A 20,892-nucleotide genomic window follows, 5' to 3' on the forward strand; every position below is an offset into this window, starting at 1 on the left:
TTTGCCCAGAGCTGCCGGCTGGCAGACGGACAAGTGTCTGCTGGACATTACCAACATTGGTATACAAACAAGAGAAAAAAAACCCACAAGCATGGCCAACCCTTTCCTCCCTATACCTCACCTAGAGCAGGCACCCAGATGGGGGTCCTTCAGTACCCATAATTGGCCAACCTAACGCTCGTAAGGAGGGCACACACTTCAGCTTAGGGTATGTTCACACGCTTTGCAAAATACGCCTGAAAATATGGCGCTGTTTAAGTGAAAACCGCTCCTGATTTTCAGAAGTTTTTGTAACAACTCACGTTTTTCGCGGTGTATTTTACGGCCGTTATTGGAGCTGTTTTTCAATGAAGTCCATGAAAAACTGCTCCAAAATTCGTCCCAAGACGTGTCCTGCACTTATTCGCGGGCGTCTTTTTACCCACCGTATTTTGACAGCGACGCGTAAAATTAAGCCTCGTGGGAACAGAACACGTAAATCCCATTGCAAGCAATGGGCAGATGTTTGGAGGCGTAATGGTGCAGTTTTTTCAGGCGTAAAACGCCCGAACTACGTCAAACCACTGCGAGTGAACATACCCTTAATATTCAGGTTACTGAATTTAGGAGGATAAGCGGTCATCAGCAACCCTTGGCGCCGCTTATCTCAGGAACAATAGAGTAGTACAGAATAATACGCCACCTGTAAGATAAGCGCTTCTGCCACAATGGAGGACATGATTTATGGTTTGGTGCTAGCGCGCCGTTCAGCTGTTTTAGGGCTTGTCCACATACAACGGAACCGCTAAAGAAAATTTCTGCAGCAACACCTAGAGCCAATGTCTGGTAAGAGCTAATATTTTAGGCCGGATTTACACGAGCACGTGAGTTTTGCGTGCGCAAAAGGCACTTGACAGCTGCGTGTGCCAACACCATATGAAGCGTGGCTGCGTGATTTTCGCACAGCCGCCATCATTAGGACACCGTTTGTAGCACGTGGTGCTTTTTCTGTTTTCAATCATAGCTTTTACTGCGGTTGCGCGAATCACGTGGCGTCACACGGAAGTGCTTCCGTGGGACGCACGTGATTTTCACACACCCATTGACTTCAATGGGTGCGTGATGCAAACAACGCACAAATATAGGAGGAGATGTGAGTTTACGCAGCGGACACATGCTGCGTGAAAATCACGGACTGCCTGCACGGCCCCATAGACTAATATAGGTCCGTGCGACGCGCGTGAAAATCACACCCGTTCCACGGACGTATTACACATTCGTGTAAATAAGCCCTAACCCTGCAAATACTCAGAACCAGATTAACTGTTTCCCAGAAACTCATCTCCATGGTATAAATTACACAAAAAATGGCAGAATGTGCGTATTCGAGGATTACAGATTGTTTAATGACTTGACAAGGATTCACCAGTTTACTATCAATATACAGGAACATGGATTCACACAGAAAAGCCAATCACAGGAGCCGGACTGAATTCACAGGGTTAGAATAATCAGCCTATTGACTCATTCACGATGACCGGTCACTTCTCACGCGGCGCCACGTCCAGCACACTTTTGTCCTTGATCTCATAGGGCAGCGTCACTCTCAGACTCCGATCTTCCTCCATTGTGCGGATAACCGTATCATACGCATTTCTGTTGCCCGACCAACAACGTCTGGCCACCTGCAAACAGCAAGATAAATTCTTAAAGGAGCAGTAACCCTAAAACCATTCCCTATCAATCATCCAATTAAAAAAAATAAAAAAAACAAACTAGTCAGAAACGGCAGATAACAGTGAATAATATATTATATTGCGCAGCAAATGTAGAGACTTTAGACTACGGGTTAATCGTTCTGGATTTAACCCAAAAAAAGTTTGACCTTGGGAAACCTAAAAATCAAGTGGTCAGATCGATCGTTAAATAAACTGCATAAGGCTAAATAATGGTATTAAAGGCTCTATTAGGGTTACCACTCAGCTTTCCCAGAATCCTGAAGGGTAAGGCTGGGTTCACACGAGCATGTTCGGTCCGTAAAGGACGGAACGTATTTCGGCCGCAGATCCCGGACCGAACACAGTGCAGGGAGCCGGGCTCCTAGTATCATAGTTATGTACTACGCTAGGAGTCCCTGCCTCGCTGCAGGACAACTGTCCCGTACTGTAATCATGTTTTCAGTACGGGACAGTAGTTCCACGGAGAGGCAGGGACTCCTAGCATCGTACATAAGTATGATACTAGGAGCCCGGCTCCCTGCACTGTGTTCGGTCCGGGATCTGCGGCCGAAATACGTTCCGTCCTTTACGGACGTAACATTCTCGTGTGAACCCAGCCTTAGTCTACCTAGTTACACATTAATACATCATACCTGGGCAGTTCTGCCGTTCAGGAGTCTAGGAAAGCTGTAGGAGCGGTAATGGCTGCCATGCCAACTGTCACCCAATTTTACCAAAAATACAGAATTAAGGGCCTGTTCACAGCAGCGTTGGCTTTCCGTTCCGGGGTTCTGTCGGGTGAACCCCGCAACGGAAAGTCAAACTGAAACCACAGCTTCCGTTTCAGTCACCATTGATCTAAAAAAGAAAAAGAAAAAAAAACGCAATATAACTGCTCCGTGTGAACACACCCTTATATTTCCCAGGGACTGCTTCACTTGAGAAAAATGCCCATTATTAGAGGTCATGGCTGCGCAGCAACTAAGAATAGTCAAGGAGACAAATGATGAACATGATCACGTAAAATATTTCAGGGCATCGCACGCTCCTAAAATTGGAAACATTTTAATTCCGCATTAAACCGACCCCGTTGGACACGTCCCAGTTCAGCATCGTTTTAGCGTTTTGTTCAGCCTCTGGAGATCCGTCCAGTACTAGTCCGAAGCCTCCGTTGATGACCTCACCCCTGCAACGAAGCCAAGGCCAGAATTAAAACTCAGAAGGTGATTCATCTATGTACAGTTTAGGAATGACAAAAATGTTTCCCCGACGAAGCCCGTACCCAAACTCTGCCGATTCCCACACTTTATATGAGAATGGACCAGCAGCGCAATGTCCCAGAGCTCCCAAAAAACATCAAGAGGGTAAAGTTATATCTATGGAGGAGCCGCCCTCTCTGACCGGTCTATTTTAGTAAATACTTGTATTCCACATAAAATATTTCTGGAACATTTTCTTAGAACGCAGAACTGTACCGTCCCTCTGTTATTCCTCCTAGCAATTTATGAATAAACTAGCAACTGGGTGTTAAGATTACCTTGTCAAAGGGGTGTGTCGTTAGTCTCCGTGTCAGCACTGATTGGATAGTGTCAGTCTGTGTAGACACACCCCCAACTGGTAACACCCACTTGTCAATTCATAAATTTCTAGGAGGAATAACAGAGGGACGGCACAATGTATAGTTCTAAAAAAAAATATATAACATGATTATATGTTCCCTGTGCATTCCTCCGGTCTCTCCTCTTGTTCTGATAAGTGTGTGTGGAATATTAGTTCTATGGTGAGATTAGGGAGGAAGGTCATTAGGGGGAAAAAACGCCTGCTTTTTAAAAAGCACTAGCGGATTTGACACAATTTCACACGTATTTATTTTTTTAGCACCGTGTGAACATGCCCTTAGGGGACAGAAACCTCAAGATTAGCTTTACAAACCAGCCACACTGTTCACTCACCAGCCGACACCTCCTCCATTATGGAGAGCGACCCACGTAGCCCCTCGGAAAGAGTCTCCTACAAAGTTCTGGACGGCCATATCTGAAAACACGTGACACTTCTAGATAAACTACATTCAAAGAAAACGGAACATCAATCATACAGCAGCATCGATCCCAGATACAGGGGTCAATAGAGATGGAAATTCAGTTGTGGGTGGGAGCGGACGTGCGCAATCTGCTCCAAAAACTGTTACCGGAGTCAGATTGGCGTTGTGGTCCTGGGGTGCCCTTCATTTAGGAGGAGTGGGTAGATGTCAAGGGTGTTCTCTCTGGATTGCAGACCCCATAACTAGTCAGTGGTGTATCTATATTTGGCGTCAAGGGCCTACAAGCCATAGAGGCAGCCTATGGGGCCCCTGGAGGGGGCATTCCAGGTTGGTCTTATTCCTTATAATGGTTGGCATGGGGGCACCAGGTTCTCCGGTGGCAGGTGGTTAGGGGTGTGTGGGTGTCAATCAGCAACCGTAAAGGGGCCTCATTTTTCGAATCTTGGGTGGAACCACTTTTTAGATACACTGACTTTCGTTCTCTTTATACCTGCGCAGAAGGCGGAGCCATCATATATGTTGGAGGTCTCTCTGTAAGGACTGTCTGTTCCACTCACGTCATGATGATCTCGGCTAATTACCACTGGAGCCTGAAGATAAGCCATATATATATATTTGTATTTTTTTTAATTTTTTTGTCCCCCACCTATTTTTTTGTTTACGGTAAAATACTAGTGAACATATAAACCGGGGGAAAAAAAAATTGCTTTTAACTCTAAAAAGCCCTGAATACATGATCTCACCTTCACTTGTCCTGTGGCCACCGCTCTGTTAATGGATATAGCAATGGATATTCTTCCTTTCTGATCAGAGTATAAAATTCTTGCTTGAGAACCAACAACCTAAAAAATAAAAAAAAATTGCCTGCCATAAAACTTTAATTCCATATCAAAGTCCCAGAAAACCATTTTGCTTTACGCATTTCGTACTGATGTTTAATATTTTTGTGTCATTTTATAGCCAGCTTCATTTAGCAGGTTGTCCTTGGAAACAGACAGCAGTTTAGCTCCACCCCGGTGTCAGCCATGTGACCTAACAGCCTAGTTCTGTCAGTCACCTGAGCTCCCATAATGCACTGCTCCGTCATAACAGTAAAGCAGCAAATTCTGAAATTAGCTTTAGGCTCTGTTCACACACTTAAAAAAAAACGGCTGAACATACGGAGCCGTTTTCAAGGGAAACTAGCTCCTGATTGTCAGCAGTTTTTTTTTTACGCAATTTACGTTTTTAGCTGCAGTTTTTTACGGCCGTTTTTTTGGAGTTTTTCTATTGAGTCAATGAAAAAAAGCTCCAAAAATGGCTCAAGTGACATGCCCTTTTTACGAGGCATTTTTTTACGTGGCCTTTAAAAACTGCCACAAAAAACGCCTTATTGGAACGGAATGCCGTTTTTCCCATTGAAATCAGAGGGCAGATGTTTGTAGGCGTTCAGCCCCTGCATTTGTAGCAGTTTTTCAGATGGCTTACGGCCCGCAAAACGGCTGAAAATAGCCCGTGTGAACATACCCTAGGACCGGAATGGAGAAAAAATAAATAAAAAAAAACGTATGTGAAGAAAAGCAATGAAATTTTGTTTAAAAGAGGCAGTGCCCTTTAAGAAAGAGATGTAAATAAGTGACGTTACCAGTTCGTGTTTCCCGGCTTCTTGGATCCATCGTATATTATCGCTGTACTGCTTCTTCACCGCATCACTGACTGAGGAGCAAGAAAGGAGAGACATGAGGAGTTACAGGTGAAGAAACCAGAAGGGATATTTACCGTGCCATATACAGCGGCTATTGTCTAATCTATCACTTTAAAAAAAAAAAAAAAAAAGTTAAAGATCTACTTCATCATCATGACAGGTTAAAGATGACCAGTCACCTCTCCTGACAGGTCTGTTTTAGTAAAGATTTGTGTTCCCCATGAAAATTCTGGAGCATCTTTTCTGGAACTTTACATTGTGTCGTTCCTCTGTTATTCCTCCTAGAAATTTATGAATGAATTGACCACTGGGTGTTACCAGTTGGGGGGGGGGGGGGGTGTCCTTCCACAGCCTGACAAGGTCCAATCAGTGAGACTGTAGGGACACGCCCCTGACAAAAAGAAAGTTAACACTCCGTTGTCAATTTATAGGAGGAGTAACAGAAGAACGGCACAAGGTAGATTTCTAAGAAGAAAAAAAAAATGCTCCAGAATTATTAATTTGATGGGGAATACAAGTATTTACTGAAACAGGGCGGTGACAGATCTGCTCTGAAAAAGGTTGTCTTATGAAAAAGCAGCAGCTGACCCCCACGTGTCCGGTTCCCTGCACCCGTGTCTGTATTACACGGCGACCATGAGAGTCTGTCCTTATGTGTGAGAGATAGGGAGCTCCTAACGACCTCCCCTCCGCCCGTGAAAAGGCTATGCAATATACACATTGGGGGTTTTTGCGTTGGTCCTGGTTTCGCATATACAGGGATATCGTTCCACGCAGGTTTCGCTTCACGCATTGCTTTACCCAATGTCCTCTATTGATTGTTACCTAAATACTCGCTGGCAGTTTTAGTGTGAGTTGTATATAGGACTTTCTGTACATTTATTTGCACTTTGATTATACATGGATTTATAGGGTTTTAGCAGTACGGATTACATAGGAATTTGTGCTCTTTAACTGGGTCGTATTAGAACTTCTTAATTTTACATGATTTTGACTAAGTTTTAAAATAAATTCATCAAAAATTATAAAATTGTGACTTAAGCGTCTGTCACCACATTATAAGTGGCCTATATCGTACATGATGTGATTGGTGCTGTAATGTAGATTACAGCAGTGTTTTTTATTTCGAAAAACAATCATTTTTGACGGAGTTATGACCTATTTTAGATTTATGCTAATGAGTTTCTTAATGGACAACTGGGCGTGTTTTACTATATGACCAAGTGGGCGTTGTACAGAGGAGTGTATGACGCTGACCAATCAGCGTCATACACTTCTCTCCATTCATTTACACAGCACATAGTGATCTTACTAGAGCACTTTGTGCAGCCACATAAACACACACTAACGTTACTCAAGTGTCCTGACAGTGAATATACATTACCTCCAGCCAGGACGTGATGTCTATTCACAATCCTGACACTTCTGTAGCGTCTGATATTTACAGAAAGGCAAGCGTAATCTCGCGAGATTACAATGTAACCTGTCATTTAAAACGATTACACTTGCCTTGCTGTAAATGACACAGATGCTACAGAAGTGTCAGGATTGTGAATAGACATCACGTCCTGGCTGGAGGACAATATTCATTGTCAGGACACTTGAGTAACGTGTGTGTGTGTGTGTGTGTACATAGTGATCTAGTAAGATCACTATGTGCTGTGTAAATGAATGGAGAGAAGTGCATGACGCTGATTGGTCAGCGTCATACACTCCTCTGTACAATGCCCACTTGGTCAAAAAGTTTTTAAAAAAACGCCCAGTTGGGCATTAAGAAACTCATTAGCATAAAGATAAAATCGGTCATAACTCAGTCAAAAATGAGTTTTTCTAAATAAAAAAAAAAAACACTGCTGTTCTCTACATTACAGCGCCGATCACATCATGTACAAGACAGGCCACTTATAATGTGGTGACAGAGCCTCCTTAATTTTGAACATTTTTGTGGGTACTCCCGTCTCTTGTAGGGGTTGTAGGATTTTTGGAGTAGAACGATGCATCGATTCTCTCTACAGACTTATAACCGTGTACAGCGCTGTGGAATATGTTAGCTCCATATAGATATAGTAAGGAAATAAATTGTCTGAAGGAGGAGCTTTCTATTTAATTCCACCATCACTGGGAATCTTGGACTTGTTTAGGTGCAATTAGATTTAAAGACGCTCAGTTTTTAGCCACGTCAGTCTGGTCGGAAACATTGTGCAACCCACCAGAAATTTGGAGTTATTTTAATGACAACAAATCTATAGCCTGAATGGATCATCATTTCTAGGTAGCAGTTTTGTCAACAAAAAAAAAGAAAAAAAAAAAAAGTTGCACGTGAAATTAAGTGTCCACATCTGAAAACATTATAGATTAATTACATTACTTATGTACTGATCCCGTATTATACTCCAGAGCTGCGCTCACTATTCTGCTGGTGGAGTCACTGTGTACATACATTACATTACTTATCCTGTACTGATCCTGAGTTACATCCTGTATTATACTCCAGAGCTGCGCTCACTATTCTGCTGGTGGAGTCACTGTGTACATACATTACATTACTTATCCTGTACTGATCCTGAGTTACATCCTGTATTATACTCCAGAGCTGCGCTCACTATTCTGCAGGTGTAGTCACTGTGTACATACATTACATTACTTATCCTGTACTGATCCTGAGTTACATCCTGTATTATACTCCAGAGCTGTACTCACTATTCTGCTGGTGGAGTCACTGTGTACACACATTACTTATCCTGTACTGATCCTGAGTTACATCCTGTATTATACTCCAGAGCTGCACTCACTATTCTGCTGGTGGAGTCACTGTGTACATACATTACATTATCCTGTACTGATCCTGAGTTACATCCTGTATTATACTGCAGCGCTGAACTTCCTAAAGATAAACCTGCATTTTAAGACTCTGTACCTCCTTGTGCAATAATATCCTCCATAACAGTGGCTGCAATTTGGTCAGTGACTGCGAGGTCAGACGGATCTGCGGAGGTGCACACCCAACGAAACGGCCCGAAGCCCAGGGAGAAGATGTCTCTGGAAATAAACACGCAACTTAATTAGTAGAAGTTTCAGAACCATTTTTTTATGCAGACCAGATGTGCTGCCACCTGTCCAGTGAACTGGGGGGCTAACAAATGCAATTTTTTATTTTAAGGGTATGTTCACACAGGCTATTTTCAGCCGTTTTTCGGGCCATAAACGTCCTGAAAAATCGGAAGCAGAACGCCTGCAAACATCTGCCCATTGATTTCAATGGGAAATACGGCGTTGTGTTTCTTAAGACTTCCTATTGAATTATATTTTTTTGGGGAGGGGGCAGGTAATGTGGGCATTATTTAATTTAAGCGCTCACCCCATGATATGTTGCACGTAGGATGGGTATCTGAACTCTGTGCCTCTAGCTCCTTTAAGTTCAACATCAGCACCTGCTCAAGATTAAAAAAAGGGTTTAGGTTATAGAAGTAAACAAAAAAGATGCAAGAAGGGGCTCTCCACTTCAAACAATTTCTGTTAGAACAGTACACCAAGGACAACAGGGACCCCAGCGATCTGTGGAGGAGTCATCAGCAAGTGTTTCATTTCCCTGCAGTGCCACCACAGGTGAAGTAAAGTATTACACAGTTCTAAATTAAAATCAATGGGCTTTCTGTGGAATGCATGGACATGACAGGTACTGCAGAGGGAGGGAGATGCTCTTTGTAGCTGCTCTCCACTCATTCTAATAGGAGGATCCTCAATTAGGACCCCCCACTAGAAACTCAGAATTTCCTGTAACTAGACAATCCCTTTAAAGTATATATTTCCGAGAACTGTTCCATCAATTATAACTTTTCAGATTCCTCCTCAAACTCACCGGCTCTTTGTGCCTCCAACAAGAACGCATTTCCATAGTCCCAGAAGAACATTCCCTTATCGGATAGCGCATTGATTGCAGAGACCTGCCGCCGTAAACTGCGGGAAAGCAGAAACCGTTCAGGAGACAGAGCCGGAGCCGTTATATTACAGGGTAGAAAGTGCTCGATTTATTTTTTTACTTTGCTTTTCATATTGTTCAGAAAACAAAATGTGTAATGATTTTCGGTCAGGCCACAGATCGGACGGGATAAAGGGCTTTTCCTGACGCATTTCGATTTTGTGAATGAACAGGGCAACATGGTATCATTTCAGCATGTCCTGGGTGTAAACTGGTTCCCCATTCTGTTAAAGGGGCATTTCCATCTCAGACATTTATTGGGACCCGCACCTATCTGGAGAACGGGTTTCTATAATTCTCATAGAAGTCAATGGAGAGAGCTGAACAGTCACCTCTCCATTCATCTTGATGCTCAGTGGCACTGCGCCCGGCGGTGCCATCAGGAGAGAGGGACGAGACACGGAAGAGGGGAGGCGCGGACAGAATCTGGGAGAGCCTGGTGACGGGATAGACCACGCTGGTAGGAGCGGAGATTGCAGTAACAAATGAAAGGATTTGGTGCCCTAAGAAAGCTTTGCAGCCACCTCTCCATTCATTCTCCTCCAGGATGCGGTGGCACCCCCATTCTACTATTTAAGACGCGCACCTATCAAACATTTATGGAAGTATCACCTGGTCATAAAACACTACAGGGCACAATTTTGGATTTTCTTCTCATCAGGGAGGTTATAATAACCCAACACAGAGTAGTCAATGGACTGTTGATGAAGGCTACCGATCTGGAGACAAGGCAACCTGCTGCCTAAAGCTACAACACCGGCAAAGTAATTCTCGAGAGGTCGCTCAGAGTTGAGGGTCTACAGTTTGCACCAACAGCATCAGAATCAAGATGGGTGAGAACATCTCGCACCTTTCATGGACCAGGTGGCGGAAGGACTGGGGGTCACTGCTCAGCATATCACCGGCTTCATCAAACGGCAGCTGCACCGGGTAATATCCGCCACTGAAGGGATTGTGGCAGGAGGTTTGGTCCGACCCCAGATCTACCAGTAGGTCACCAGTCTTCTCATATTCTTCAACCAGTCTCTCCCTACAAGACAATGAAGGCTTTAGAAGTATCTCACCGGCCCATACACAGCCCAGGACTTCCACGTACTATAGATCGTACTCAACAATTGGCACGCAAAGACCCAAACTGGGCAACCAAAGCCAATATTTCATAGTCTAATAAAAATTTGCTTATGGCTACAACTTATATCATCTCATATTAAATAAGACACAAAGTGCATATATGTACAATACAATCTGCCAAGTAATGCCAACCTAGAAAAGGGGGAACCGTGATGGCAGCCATATTGGTAGTCACCCAACTTTCCCATCACAGATATAACCAAGACATCTGAAAAGAATTTTAAACAGACGAAGATGACTCAAGGTCTTATATTTACTGGAGATTATTTTTATTCTTTGGGGGAAATCTTTAAATTCCAGAATATTTCTGACCAGAGAACAGAAGCTCGGAACGCCGGAGACCAGAAAGAAGTCCCCACCCCCCCCCACCCAACTATCTCCGATGACGAGACGTATTACGAGCGCACATTGCTCCTTAATGTGTTACAGATTCCGCCCTGGCAGATTGTGACTACGATACGTGACTATTACGGGCTCCATATGTGCAGCAGAACAACTTGCCAAAGGTCCACGATATTCCCATGGTATCCCAGGCTGAGCATCTGTTTATCCTTCCGCGCTTTTCTGTGAAAAACACAAAGATCTCATTATCTTCTTATTCTGCATTAACAAAGAAAAAAATATTGATGGTCAGGATTTTTATGTAAAGTTGGGTGTTCGGATCCTCAAGGAGTAAAGACTTAAAGGAAAACTCCCTCCCCAGTCCCCTCCACTATAGTTTGCATCAAGTTGAAATATCTATAAACCTGACAATCCACGATCCCTCATTCTCCCTGGCAGTCGGCATCAGAACTATTAGGGCATGTGCACACACACTAATTACGTCCGTAATTGACAGACGTATTTCGTCCGCAAGTCCCGGACCGAACACAGTGCAGGGAGCCGGGCTCCTAGCATCATACTTATGTACGATGCTAGGAGTCCCTGCCTCGCTGCCGGACAACTGTCCCGTACTGTAATCATGTTTTCAGTACGGGACAGTAGTTCCACGGAGAGGCAGGGACTCCCAGTGTCGTACATAAGTATGATGCTAGGAGCCCGGCTCCCTGCACTGTGTTCGGTCCGGGACTTGCGGACGAAATACGTCTGTCAATTACGGACGTAATTAGTGTGTGCACATACCCTTAGGGCATGTTCACACGGCTTATTTTCGGCCGTAATTCGGAAGCAGAACGCCTCCAAACATCTGCCCATTGATTTCAATGGGAAAAACTGCGTTCTGTTCCAACGGGCCGTTTTTTTACATGGCCATTTTTTAAAACGGCCACGTAAAAAGATTGCCACAATAAAGTGCAGGTCACTTCTTGGGACGTTTTGGGAGCAGTTTCTCATAGACTATTGAAAACCGCTCCAAAAACGACTGTAAAAAGCACCAGGAAAAACGTGAGTGGCTTAAACTTCTGAAAATCAGGAGATGTTTTCCAATGAAAACAGCTCCGTATTGTCAAAAGTTTTTTGGTTAAGCGTGTGAACATAGCCTTAGAGATTAGGAATATACCTTCCTATCTTTAAAAAGGAGTGACCACCCCAGATCTGCAAAAGATCACGGAGATCCAAAGTGGTCACTCAGTTCCCCCGCCCTTCCATGTAGTCTGTAAATTAAAGTAAAATTCCCTCAATGTCACATTTGATAGTCCAGAAATTGTGGAAACAGAACTGGAAAATATTCTGGAATAAGACGATACTCAATTACGAGACTTCTATTATAAAAGATATATATTCTGAGGTCTCTCACCCCTGGCATGTAACAGTCCAGAATATTGAGTCATTTGCCAGGTATCAGCACCCATTAAAGGCCAGCTTAAAGGAATTTTCCATAACGGTTTTGTAATTATTTTTTATTTTTAGTGTTACTATTCAACATTTTCCATTGACATCTGTTAGTAGCGTCTGTCAATGAAATTCCAAAACCTGAACATTATACTGAGATAAGCGGCACTACACAACTCCTTATCCCTTTTTCCCCACAGGTCAGTTTCCACCAACCAATGATTGACTGACATAGCGCGCCGCTCTCTTTAAGAAGAGGTTCTTCAGCAGCTATAGTGTTTAATCTATGGTAGTGTATCCCAGATGCTGCAAATCCTCAATCCACACCTCAGCTGCTGCAGAACCTCAAACTCCGAGATAAAGTTCTTCCTCCTCACCTGATCCTGTGGATACAATCATCCAGAGACTTTGTCATCTCCATCAGCCAGCCCTGCTTATGTCTCTTCACCAGAGCGTTCTCATCGACCTGACAAGACACAGGAGGCGTGAGATGGAGGAATATAGGACCAGACACCTGATCAATGTCCCATCAGGGGCCTCACAAACCGCTACCTCAGCAATGACCCCAATACAGCCCACGATGGTGGCCGCTTTGGCCTGCGCTCCGCTCATTCCTCCCAGACCGGAGGTCACAAACACCTTCCCGGTAAGATCATCTAATCCAAGGTATCTTCGGCCAGCATTCAATATGGTCAACTATGTGAAACAAAAGGGAGAAAAAAAATAAATAAAAATTACATTCTTTTAAAGGGGCGGACTACTAATAACAATAGCACGATATTAAAATGAACACTCCAGGAATTGTTTCTACGCCCATATTAAGCGCAGGGTGTGAGTGGGCGGAGCACGACACAGGGATTCAAAGAAGACTAAAGAGAGCCCCTGTGTCATGCTCTGCCCACTCAGACTAAGCACCGTGCATAACAGCAGCAGTTTTGCCTGGACTGTTCCTTTAATGTACAACCCAACAATATTCAACATTTGAATTTATAATGTACAAAAAAAAAAAAATAACTTTTTCAGAACTCCGATTTACATCTCATGTCGATGGATGTTGACATAAATGTCATCCAGAGTTCTGCTGGGTTCCCGTTACCAGAGAGCAGTGCATTATGGGACCTCAGTAAGAGTTAGTGTGTCAAGCTGCTAGGTGTGACAGCGGAGTGAGATAAATTGCTGACTGTTTCCAAGGGCAACCAGGAGAAGTTTGAAAACAGGGATGGAACTGGGGAAAATGACACGAAACGTCAAACATTACTAAAGGGGGTTCGCATACACATTGTGAAAACTTACCACTGTGCCATGCACAATTCCCTGCGGGCCGATGTAGCAGTAACTCCCCGCCGTCATCTGTCCATACCTGCCAAAACGGAAGACTTAAAGTTCAAGTTCCACTTAAGTTAAGAAAAAGTTTTATTGCCATCCAAAGTCACACTCGCAGGGATCCAAGAAGCGGAGACCTTCACTGCCGTTTACAAAATCCTTACACTAAAAGTCTGCAGGGCAGGTGAACTCTTAGGCCCGATTCACACGAACGTTGTGAACGTCCATGTGCGGTCCGTGAAAAAACAAAAAAAACGGACAGCACACGGACCTATGCAACTCAATGGGGCTATTCAGACGTCAGTGATTTTTCATGCAGCGTGTCCGTTGCGTGAAACTCACTGTATGTCCTATTCTGGTCCGTTTTTTGCAGACCAAGTTGCCCTTTGAAGTCAACGGGGGGGTTGAAAAATCACATGGACGTCACCCGTGTGCGGTCAGTGTTTCACGCACCAGTTGCTAAAGAAAAGTAGAGAAATAAATCAATGCAAACACGAAAAACTGATGCCACACGGAACAAACACTGATGGCAAAAGGACCTCCAATGCATGAAAAACTTTTTTGCGGATGCAAAACAGAAAGGTTCGTGTATATGTATACCTAGACTACATTCACATGGGCGTAGGGAAACGGACGTGAAAAACGTGACGATTTTCACGTCCGAGGTGCCCTCGTGCGGGTCCCGTTTTCGCAAACCTCCGTAGACTTGAGTCCATGGAGAAATCCGTGAAAAACGGAAGATAGGACAGGTTCTATTTTTTAACGGACCCTTCTAAGGAGGGTGACTTAAGGGCTTCTCCGGAAGCAGGAATCCCCAGCCAGAGCGTCGGCAATGCTCTGGCTGGGGATTCCACTCCTAGAGGGAACCCCATAGGCACTACGTACAGGGAGGGGGATGTGTGGCACTATATTTATGGGGTACACATTGGGGGCCTAACGTCTATATGGGGGCAAAAAGCGATGTTTTCTGCCATTTTACTGCCGTGAGTTCCCCTGCAAAGGGACCTACTAAGTTTGTGTTGCCCAAGGGCCCACATAAGCCTGGAGCCAGCCCTGAGCGGCCCCATTGAAAAACATGCGTCTGTGCGAATAAGGCCTTAGTGCGAGGATCCTGCAAACAGCAACATGGATCAGAGCTTCCTGGACGGTCTATTCCAAGGCCATGTACTTACATTGTGACTCCTAAAGCAAACATCTTCTCATAATCTTCCCTGGAGGAGTAGTTGGGAATGACCTAGGAACACAAAAAGGACTCTTTAGAAATGGACTGCTGGGCTTTTCTGGAAACCAGGACCAGTCTTACCATCCCATTGGTGATCACCACTCGTGGAGCTCCAGGGTGACTTGGAAAAAGACCAAGAGGATGCCCGCTGTACATCACCAAGGTCTGCTCTTCAGTCATCTCCGATAGGTAGTGCATCACCAACCAGAACTGCAGACACAAGGTGGAGAAAGAAAAGTCTAAATTGGGGGAAACCCATCACATATTCCCAATATCACCTCAAGGGTCCTGCCAGTTCCGAATCAACCCACCATCAAGAGCCAACTCACAATTCCAGAGCTGGCAACCCCACCTGCCTCTTTCCGAGGTTTCGAAAACCATACGGGGGCGGTGTACTGGCCATGCTGCGCCGTGACAACTCTGGGCAGATTTTGGCACTATATGGAGCATTGCTCAAAGTTATACAGTTACCAGGACAGAAACAAAGACAAAAGTTCATGGAGTTTAACCGGTCAATCATACACCGGCCATAGGGGAGGGGGCACAACCAGCAAAGCCAATCTGTGCTGCTAACATCGGCACTGCTCAGTTGGCACCGTTATGGGGGGCATAAACTGTTACTGTGCTAAGCCTAACACACCTCAGGGAAGGGGGGGCTGCATGACTGGTATTTAAAATTTGGCGCCCTTTAAATCCCTCTGACATTCGCTCTCCTCTCTGGCCCTGCACTGGGTATAATACAGTGTTTGAGGAATCCTTTAAAGGGTTATTCCAACCTGCGATATTTATAGCATATCCCCCGATCCCCCACCTTTTCTTCTGGTGTGCTGGAGATGTGGCCATGCATGTACGTGATTCTCATTGTAGCTCAAGAGTTGCGAAACCCCCCCTCTCCAAATAGGAGCCCCATCTTCCAGTCATTTTTGCCAGGTACAGTCGATATGACAAAAACATCCCAGATGGCGATATCTCTTTACGTTTTATAGTGGCAAAAAACACACAGCGTGGCCACAAAAGGATGTGCCCCCTGCACTAGTTCATGGGGTTTGTAACATACGGGTTTCCTTTAAATAAACTATTCTCAAACTCTATTGGGGCCATTTTCCAAAAAGTTAACGAAGGTTAATGCTCCACTAACCGCAACTCCGGTCGATGCTTGCGCCTATATTTGGTTCCTATTCTTACAATCTCATTGCTCTGCCACTAGACCACGTCAATGGGATCTATCCAGCATTTATTAAAGTGGTTCTTGGTGGCCGGTCTACATTAGGTCATTGACTTTCAATAGGATTTTCCTTCCAGATATCCAGAGTACACGGGACCTACCTGCGCCCAGTTACTGAAGACCTGTCCATTACCACCGTACGTCACCAGCTCCTGGGGAAACTATTAAAGTGAATAAAGTTGTGTTATAAACTGTACACTCATATTATACCGCCCGCCCCCCCCCCAGGTATATATTATGTTTACGGGGTCATCTTCTAGCATGGGCTAGAAGGGCAATTGCCCTGGGCCATCTCTTAACGTGCCTCATCCCCAATTTATCTTATGATGCCAGCTGTAGTATAAGGTTGGCACCATATAGCAGTATTATTAGGGCACCATATAGATCTGTTGTACGTTCAGCTCAATGGCACCAAGATGTAGAAACTATATGACCGTATTACATGGGTAGAGTTATATGGCCCTGTATCATTGGGGCATTTTTATTGATTTAGTATTGGCGTTGTCAGGGTTGGGTGCAATTGCCAATTTTTGTTCTATACCCAAGAAAAATAACCCATTACCCACTCCACCCAAGCAACCAGCGCCCAAAGCTCCCCCAGGTGTTTCCCAAGTCTATCAACGCCCCCAGGGGCAATTTTCACAGAGGTTTTCATAGACCTCGATCTGGCCCTGTATGTACATGCAAAAAGCTACAACGGGAAGTCTAAGCAAGATTGTCCACCCAGCAGTCCACGGGCCGAATACGGTTTTCTAAGAAATGTATGATGGCGGTCACAAACAGATCATTAAATCCAGACAATAAATTTATACCTGAGCCACCGACGGATCCAGGTTATTCATAATCATGTGCATGATCGCCGCTGCCTTCTTCGTTTTGCAGGAATACTCATTGATCGGATAAGCTCTGAAAGATACAGTTTCCAATGAGTTTTTTTTACTACACAAGTTTATTATTTCTCCAATAATGAGAAATATCGCACCTATGAATTGGCGCACAACGGTGGCGTTAACGCAAGACTACTTAGGAAAAAGTTTGAATATGTACTGAACGTCCACTAAGTAAATTGTTTCTGCTGGTTGTTTTTGGAAACTGTCGGCAAGTTTGATGACAAACACCCCCAACAGCTCAGCGGAGCTCCTATAATGCAGGTGCCGGCCAGATAGTATTTCAGATCACTGTACAATGCCTGGCGTAAAGAAGAGCAAGCTCTGTGCAGACGCTGAACAAGCAGAGAAGGTCGGGAGATTTCAGTTCGGAAACCTGCAGAATAGTGAGTGCAGATCTGGAGTATAATACAGGATATAACTCAGGATCAGTAATGTAATGTATGTACATAGTGACTCCACCAGCAGAATAGTGAGTGCAGCTCTGGAGTATAATACAGGATGTAACTCAGGATCAGTACAGGATAAGTAATGTAATGTATGTTCACAGTGACTCTACCAGCAGAATAGTGAGTGCAGCTCTGGAGTATAATACAGGATGTAACTCTGGATCAGTACAGGATAAGTAATGTAATGTATGTACACAGTGACTCCACCAGCAGAATAGTGAATGCAGCTCTGGAGTATAATACAGGATGTAACTCAGGATCAGTACAGGATAAGTAATGTAATGTATGTACACAGTGACTCCACCAGCAGAATAGTGAGTGCAGCTCTGGAGTATAATACAGGATATAACTCAGGATCAGTACAGGATAAGTAATGTAATGTATGTACACAGTGACTCCACCAGCAGAAGTGAGTGCAGCTCTGGAGTATAATACAGGATATAACTCAGGATCAATAATGTAATATATGTACACAGCGACTCCACCAGCAGAATAGTGAGTGCAGCTCTGGAGTATAATACAGCAACTCCACCTTTTTATGTAGATTAATTCTATACGTAAACTGTATATTACTGACTGAAGCTGGACATATGACTTCATCGCTACCATGGAATCACAGTATTGATCATTACGTCCAGACCAGTGGTGAAGTCGTGGTTGAGATTTAGTGTTGGATATTCATGTAGAATAGAATAGATTTATATTATGGATCACAGCCACGTTGGTTTGAGGGCCCATGCCTTCTCAATTCATATCACCGACCTCACCTCATGTGTATACGTGGACAGAAGCGGTACATGTAGATGTGTCCAAAAAGTCTCAGCTCCTCAACAAATTCTGGAACCAGCGTCACATGATGCTCAGGGGGAAAGTAGCGCAAAGAGTTCTCCAAAGCGAGCTGCAAAAAGCACAAAAAGGTCTTTCTAAACCAAATTCATTAAAGCTGCGCTCGATCTGCTCTCTAACTACTGGGCAGTAGAATACAAGCTAGTGTTCCCTATTATCAGCCATTTCAAGCTGGGGAGAGGATGACTAGTGTTCTATCAAGGATTGACAGATGCAGATAGTCCTGTCTAGTTAAAGGGACCGGTCTGAGAAATATGTCCTGCAATAGGGGTTAATCATACGTTCGATAGGGTCAATGGGTATTCAAGGTGATCTGCGTCTTCTGACCTCCGCAAACACATTGACCCCCCAAATTAATCTGAGGAGAGCAGAATCCACCATGCAAAAGGTCTCCGCCAGGCGGAGGAGTGATCTTTAAAGGATAAGGAGAAGACTTTGGACCCATTCTCTCAACAATCTCCACCCATAGCACACATCCAAGTACCCCGATCCAAAAGGGACCCCGCACTACTGACCATTAAAACAAGACTGTACAGTTTAAGACGACACAGTAGCATTACCCACAGTCCTATGAAAAACACCACATCATGATATTACCATAGGTGGGCCAAATGACAAAGTCAGCTCTGCTACGGCATTTTATAATGAAGTATGGGGGAAAAGCAGCTCTGCAAAATCACTCAGTGTAAACGCAGGCCTAGCCTCGTGCTGGGGATCAAGGATAAATGTGACATGAAAAACAGGACGGTAATAAACACTGTATCCTGGGGAGACGGACATCTGCGCCGATCTTGTGGTTACTGGATTACAGCCACTTGTTGCACAATGAATGGGAATGATTAACCCAATGATAACACCCGTCCTGTCCCTTATACACGGTGACCATTTATTGCAGCCATTGAGGAGACGGAGAAGAACGAGAACTGGACACCGGAAGGTTTTTACTAAACCATATGGACACTTAAAGGGACGCTCCGGGGAAAAAAAAAAACAGATCCACTGTGTGATGCCTAGAGCAAGGCCTGAGGGGGCGGAGCATGACAGATTCTCTTTTCAAGTGCATCATTGTTGCCTGTGATGTTCTATAATTAAAAGGAGCCCTACACCAATGCAGCTTTATTTTTCTCAACTCGCTAGGCACGATTTTCTCTCTTACACAGCCTCATGGCCGGAGCGCTTTACATCAGTATTTTGTGCCCAAAAAAATGGCACACAGTTATAAGATTTGGCGCATTTTAAAACTTTCAAGTCTACAATAAAATAAAATTCTGTGCACACCGCATACACTAACTTTGTTGTTGCATTTTGCTCAATATCTCCCTCCAGTAGGTTTCAATCCTTCACCATCTCTCTTGCTGTCAGCGAATGGAAACCATTATTTTAATGTAGAGGCCAAAAACACACCCTGATCCAGTTTGTTACAATGTATCAATCTCTCCTGTCCTGGTTGATAACCATTTCCTACATGAACTTCAGCAGTCATACCCTGGCCCCGAGGGGGCTTAGAGACCCCTATAAGACTGTGGGTAACAAAATAAATCGTATGTGGCGTTTGGGTGCAGATTCTCCAAAAACATCCATGAACTTATGGCTCTGGAGGAAAAAAACTTAGATCTGGCTTCAACAAGCGTCTCTCTCCACATCCCATACACAACACTCCATAGGAGTTACAGCCCTCAGCATGGTGTGCAACTATCACTCCCAGCATCCCACATTTAGGAGAAATCAAGGTTCAGGTTAATAACACACTCACCTTCTCCTCCTGTGCAGAGAGCTGGGGTGTCCGGACCGGTGCATGAGGGACCCCGTCATCCCTCCCTCTGTTTTGGGGCAGGGGGTGGAGGGGAATGCCAGCACACAGCTCCTGCAGACTGATCATCATGCGGTTAGAGAGCAGACAGGTCAACTGGACTCACACAGGAGAGAATCAGGGGGGACTATCAGGTATAAGGCACACCCACCACTATTCTGCAGCCTCATTGGTCAATACCTTTCCCCAAATTAATGTGTTACCTGAGTCATTCCCCTCCCCCCCCCCCTGCTCCGCAGGCACCTGAGTAGATGTGATAACTTTCTTAGGGTATGTTCACACGGCAGCGTCCGTAACGGCTGAAACTACGAGACTGTTTTCAGTAGAAAACAGCACCGTAATTTCAGCCGTAATGGCATGTGCAGGCGCTTTTTGCTGCGTCCATTACGGACGTTAAATGGAGCTGGCAAAAATGCCCGAATTACGTCCGTAGATAGTGTGTGTGAACATACCCCAAGAGTATGTTCACACGGCAGCATCCGTTACGGCTGAAATTACGGATGTAAATGGAGCAGTTTTTCCATGGAGTCCATGGAAAACGGCTCCAATTAGGTCTGAAGAAGTGACAGGCACTTCTTTGACGCGGGCGTCTTTTTTACGCCCCGCCTTTTGACAGTGGCGCGTAAAAAAAATGACCTATTGAGCCGCATTTTCGGATGTAATTCTGGGCTAAAACGCCCGAATTACATCCGTAAATAGTGTGTGTGAACCCAGCCTAAAAAAGACGCCCGCGTCAAAGAAGTGCCTGTCACTTCTACAGACGTAAATGGAGCCGTTTTCTATTGACTCCATGGAAAAACTGCTCCATTTACGTCCGTAATGGACGCA

General features: G+C 44.5%; 1 protein-coding gene across 1 annotated transcript; it reads right to left on the reverse strand.

The window, feature by feature from the left end:
• Positions 1-1,363: 1,363 nt before the first annotated feature.
• UROC1 (urocanate hydratase 1) lies at positions 1,364-20,160 on the reverse strand. The gene is made up of 20 exons (XM_075831811.1): positions 20,008-20,160; positions 18,176-18,306; positions 16,885-16,978; positions 16,174-16,233; positions 14,929-15,057; positions 14,798-14,859; positions 13,596-13,662; positions 12,855-12,998; positions 12,680-12,768; positions 11,034-11,096; positions 10,252-10,431; positions 9,282-9,379; positions 8,781-8,853; positions 8,340-8,461; positions 5,363-5,433; positions 4,482-4,580; positions 4,229-4,328; positions 3,650-3,731; positions 2,784-2,883; positions 1,364-1,664 (listed from the first exon to the last, which is right to left on the reverse strand). The coding sequence occupies exons 1-20, from the start codon at positions 20,134-20,136 to the stop codon at positions 1,521-1,523; spliced, it is 2,037 nt and encodes a 678-aa protein (XP_075687926.1). The 5' UTR covers positions 20,137-20,160; the 3' UTR covers positions 1,364-1,520.
• Between the last annotated feature and the right edge of the window lie 732 nt (positions 20,161-20,892).

The sequence above is a fragment of the Rhinoderma darwinii genome, chromosome 7 (assembly GCF_050947455.1).
Source record: "Rhinoderma darwinii isolate aRhiDar2 chromosome 7, aRhiDar2.hap1, whole genome shotgun sequence".
Lineage (NCBI taxonomy): Eukaryota > Metazoa > Chordata > Amphibia > Anura > Rhinodermatidae > Rhinoderma > Rhinoderma darwinii.

What these genes read in the sequence shown, in the direction of transcription:
- UROC1 (XM_075831811.1), bottom strand. Translation starts at nt 20,136, where the DNA reads ATGATGATCAGTCTGCAGGAGCTGTGTGCTGGCATTCCCCTCCACCCC. An exon ending in TGGATCCGTCGGTGGCTCAG is followed by an intron (nt 16,234 to 16,884) that starts GTATAAATTTAT and finishes TCACTTTAATAG; the next exon opens with TTTCCCCAGGAGCTGGTGAC. An exon ending in GATTGTATCCACAGGATCAG is followed by an intron (nt 11,097 to 12,679) that starts GTGAGGAGGAAG and finishes TGTTTTTCACAG; the next exon opens with AAAAGCGCGGAAGGATAAAC.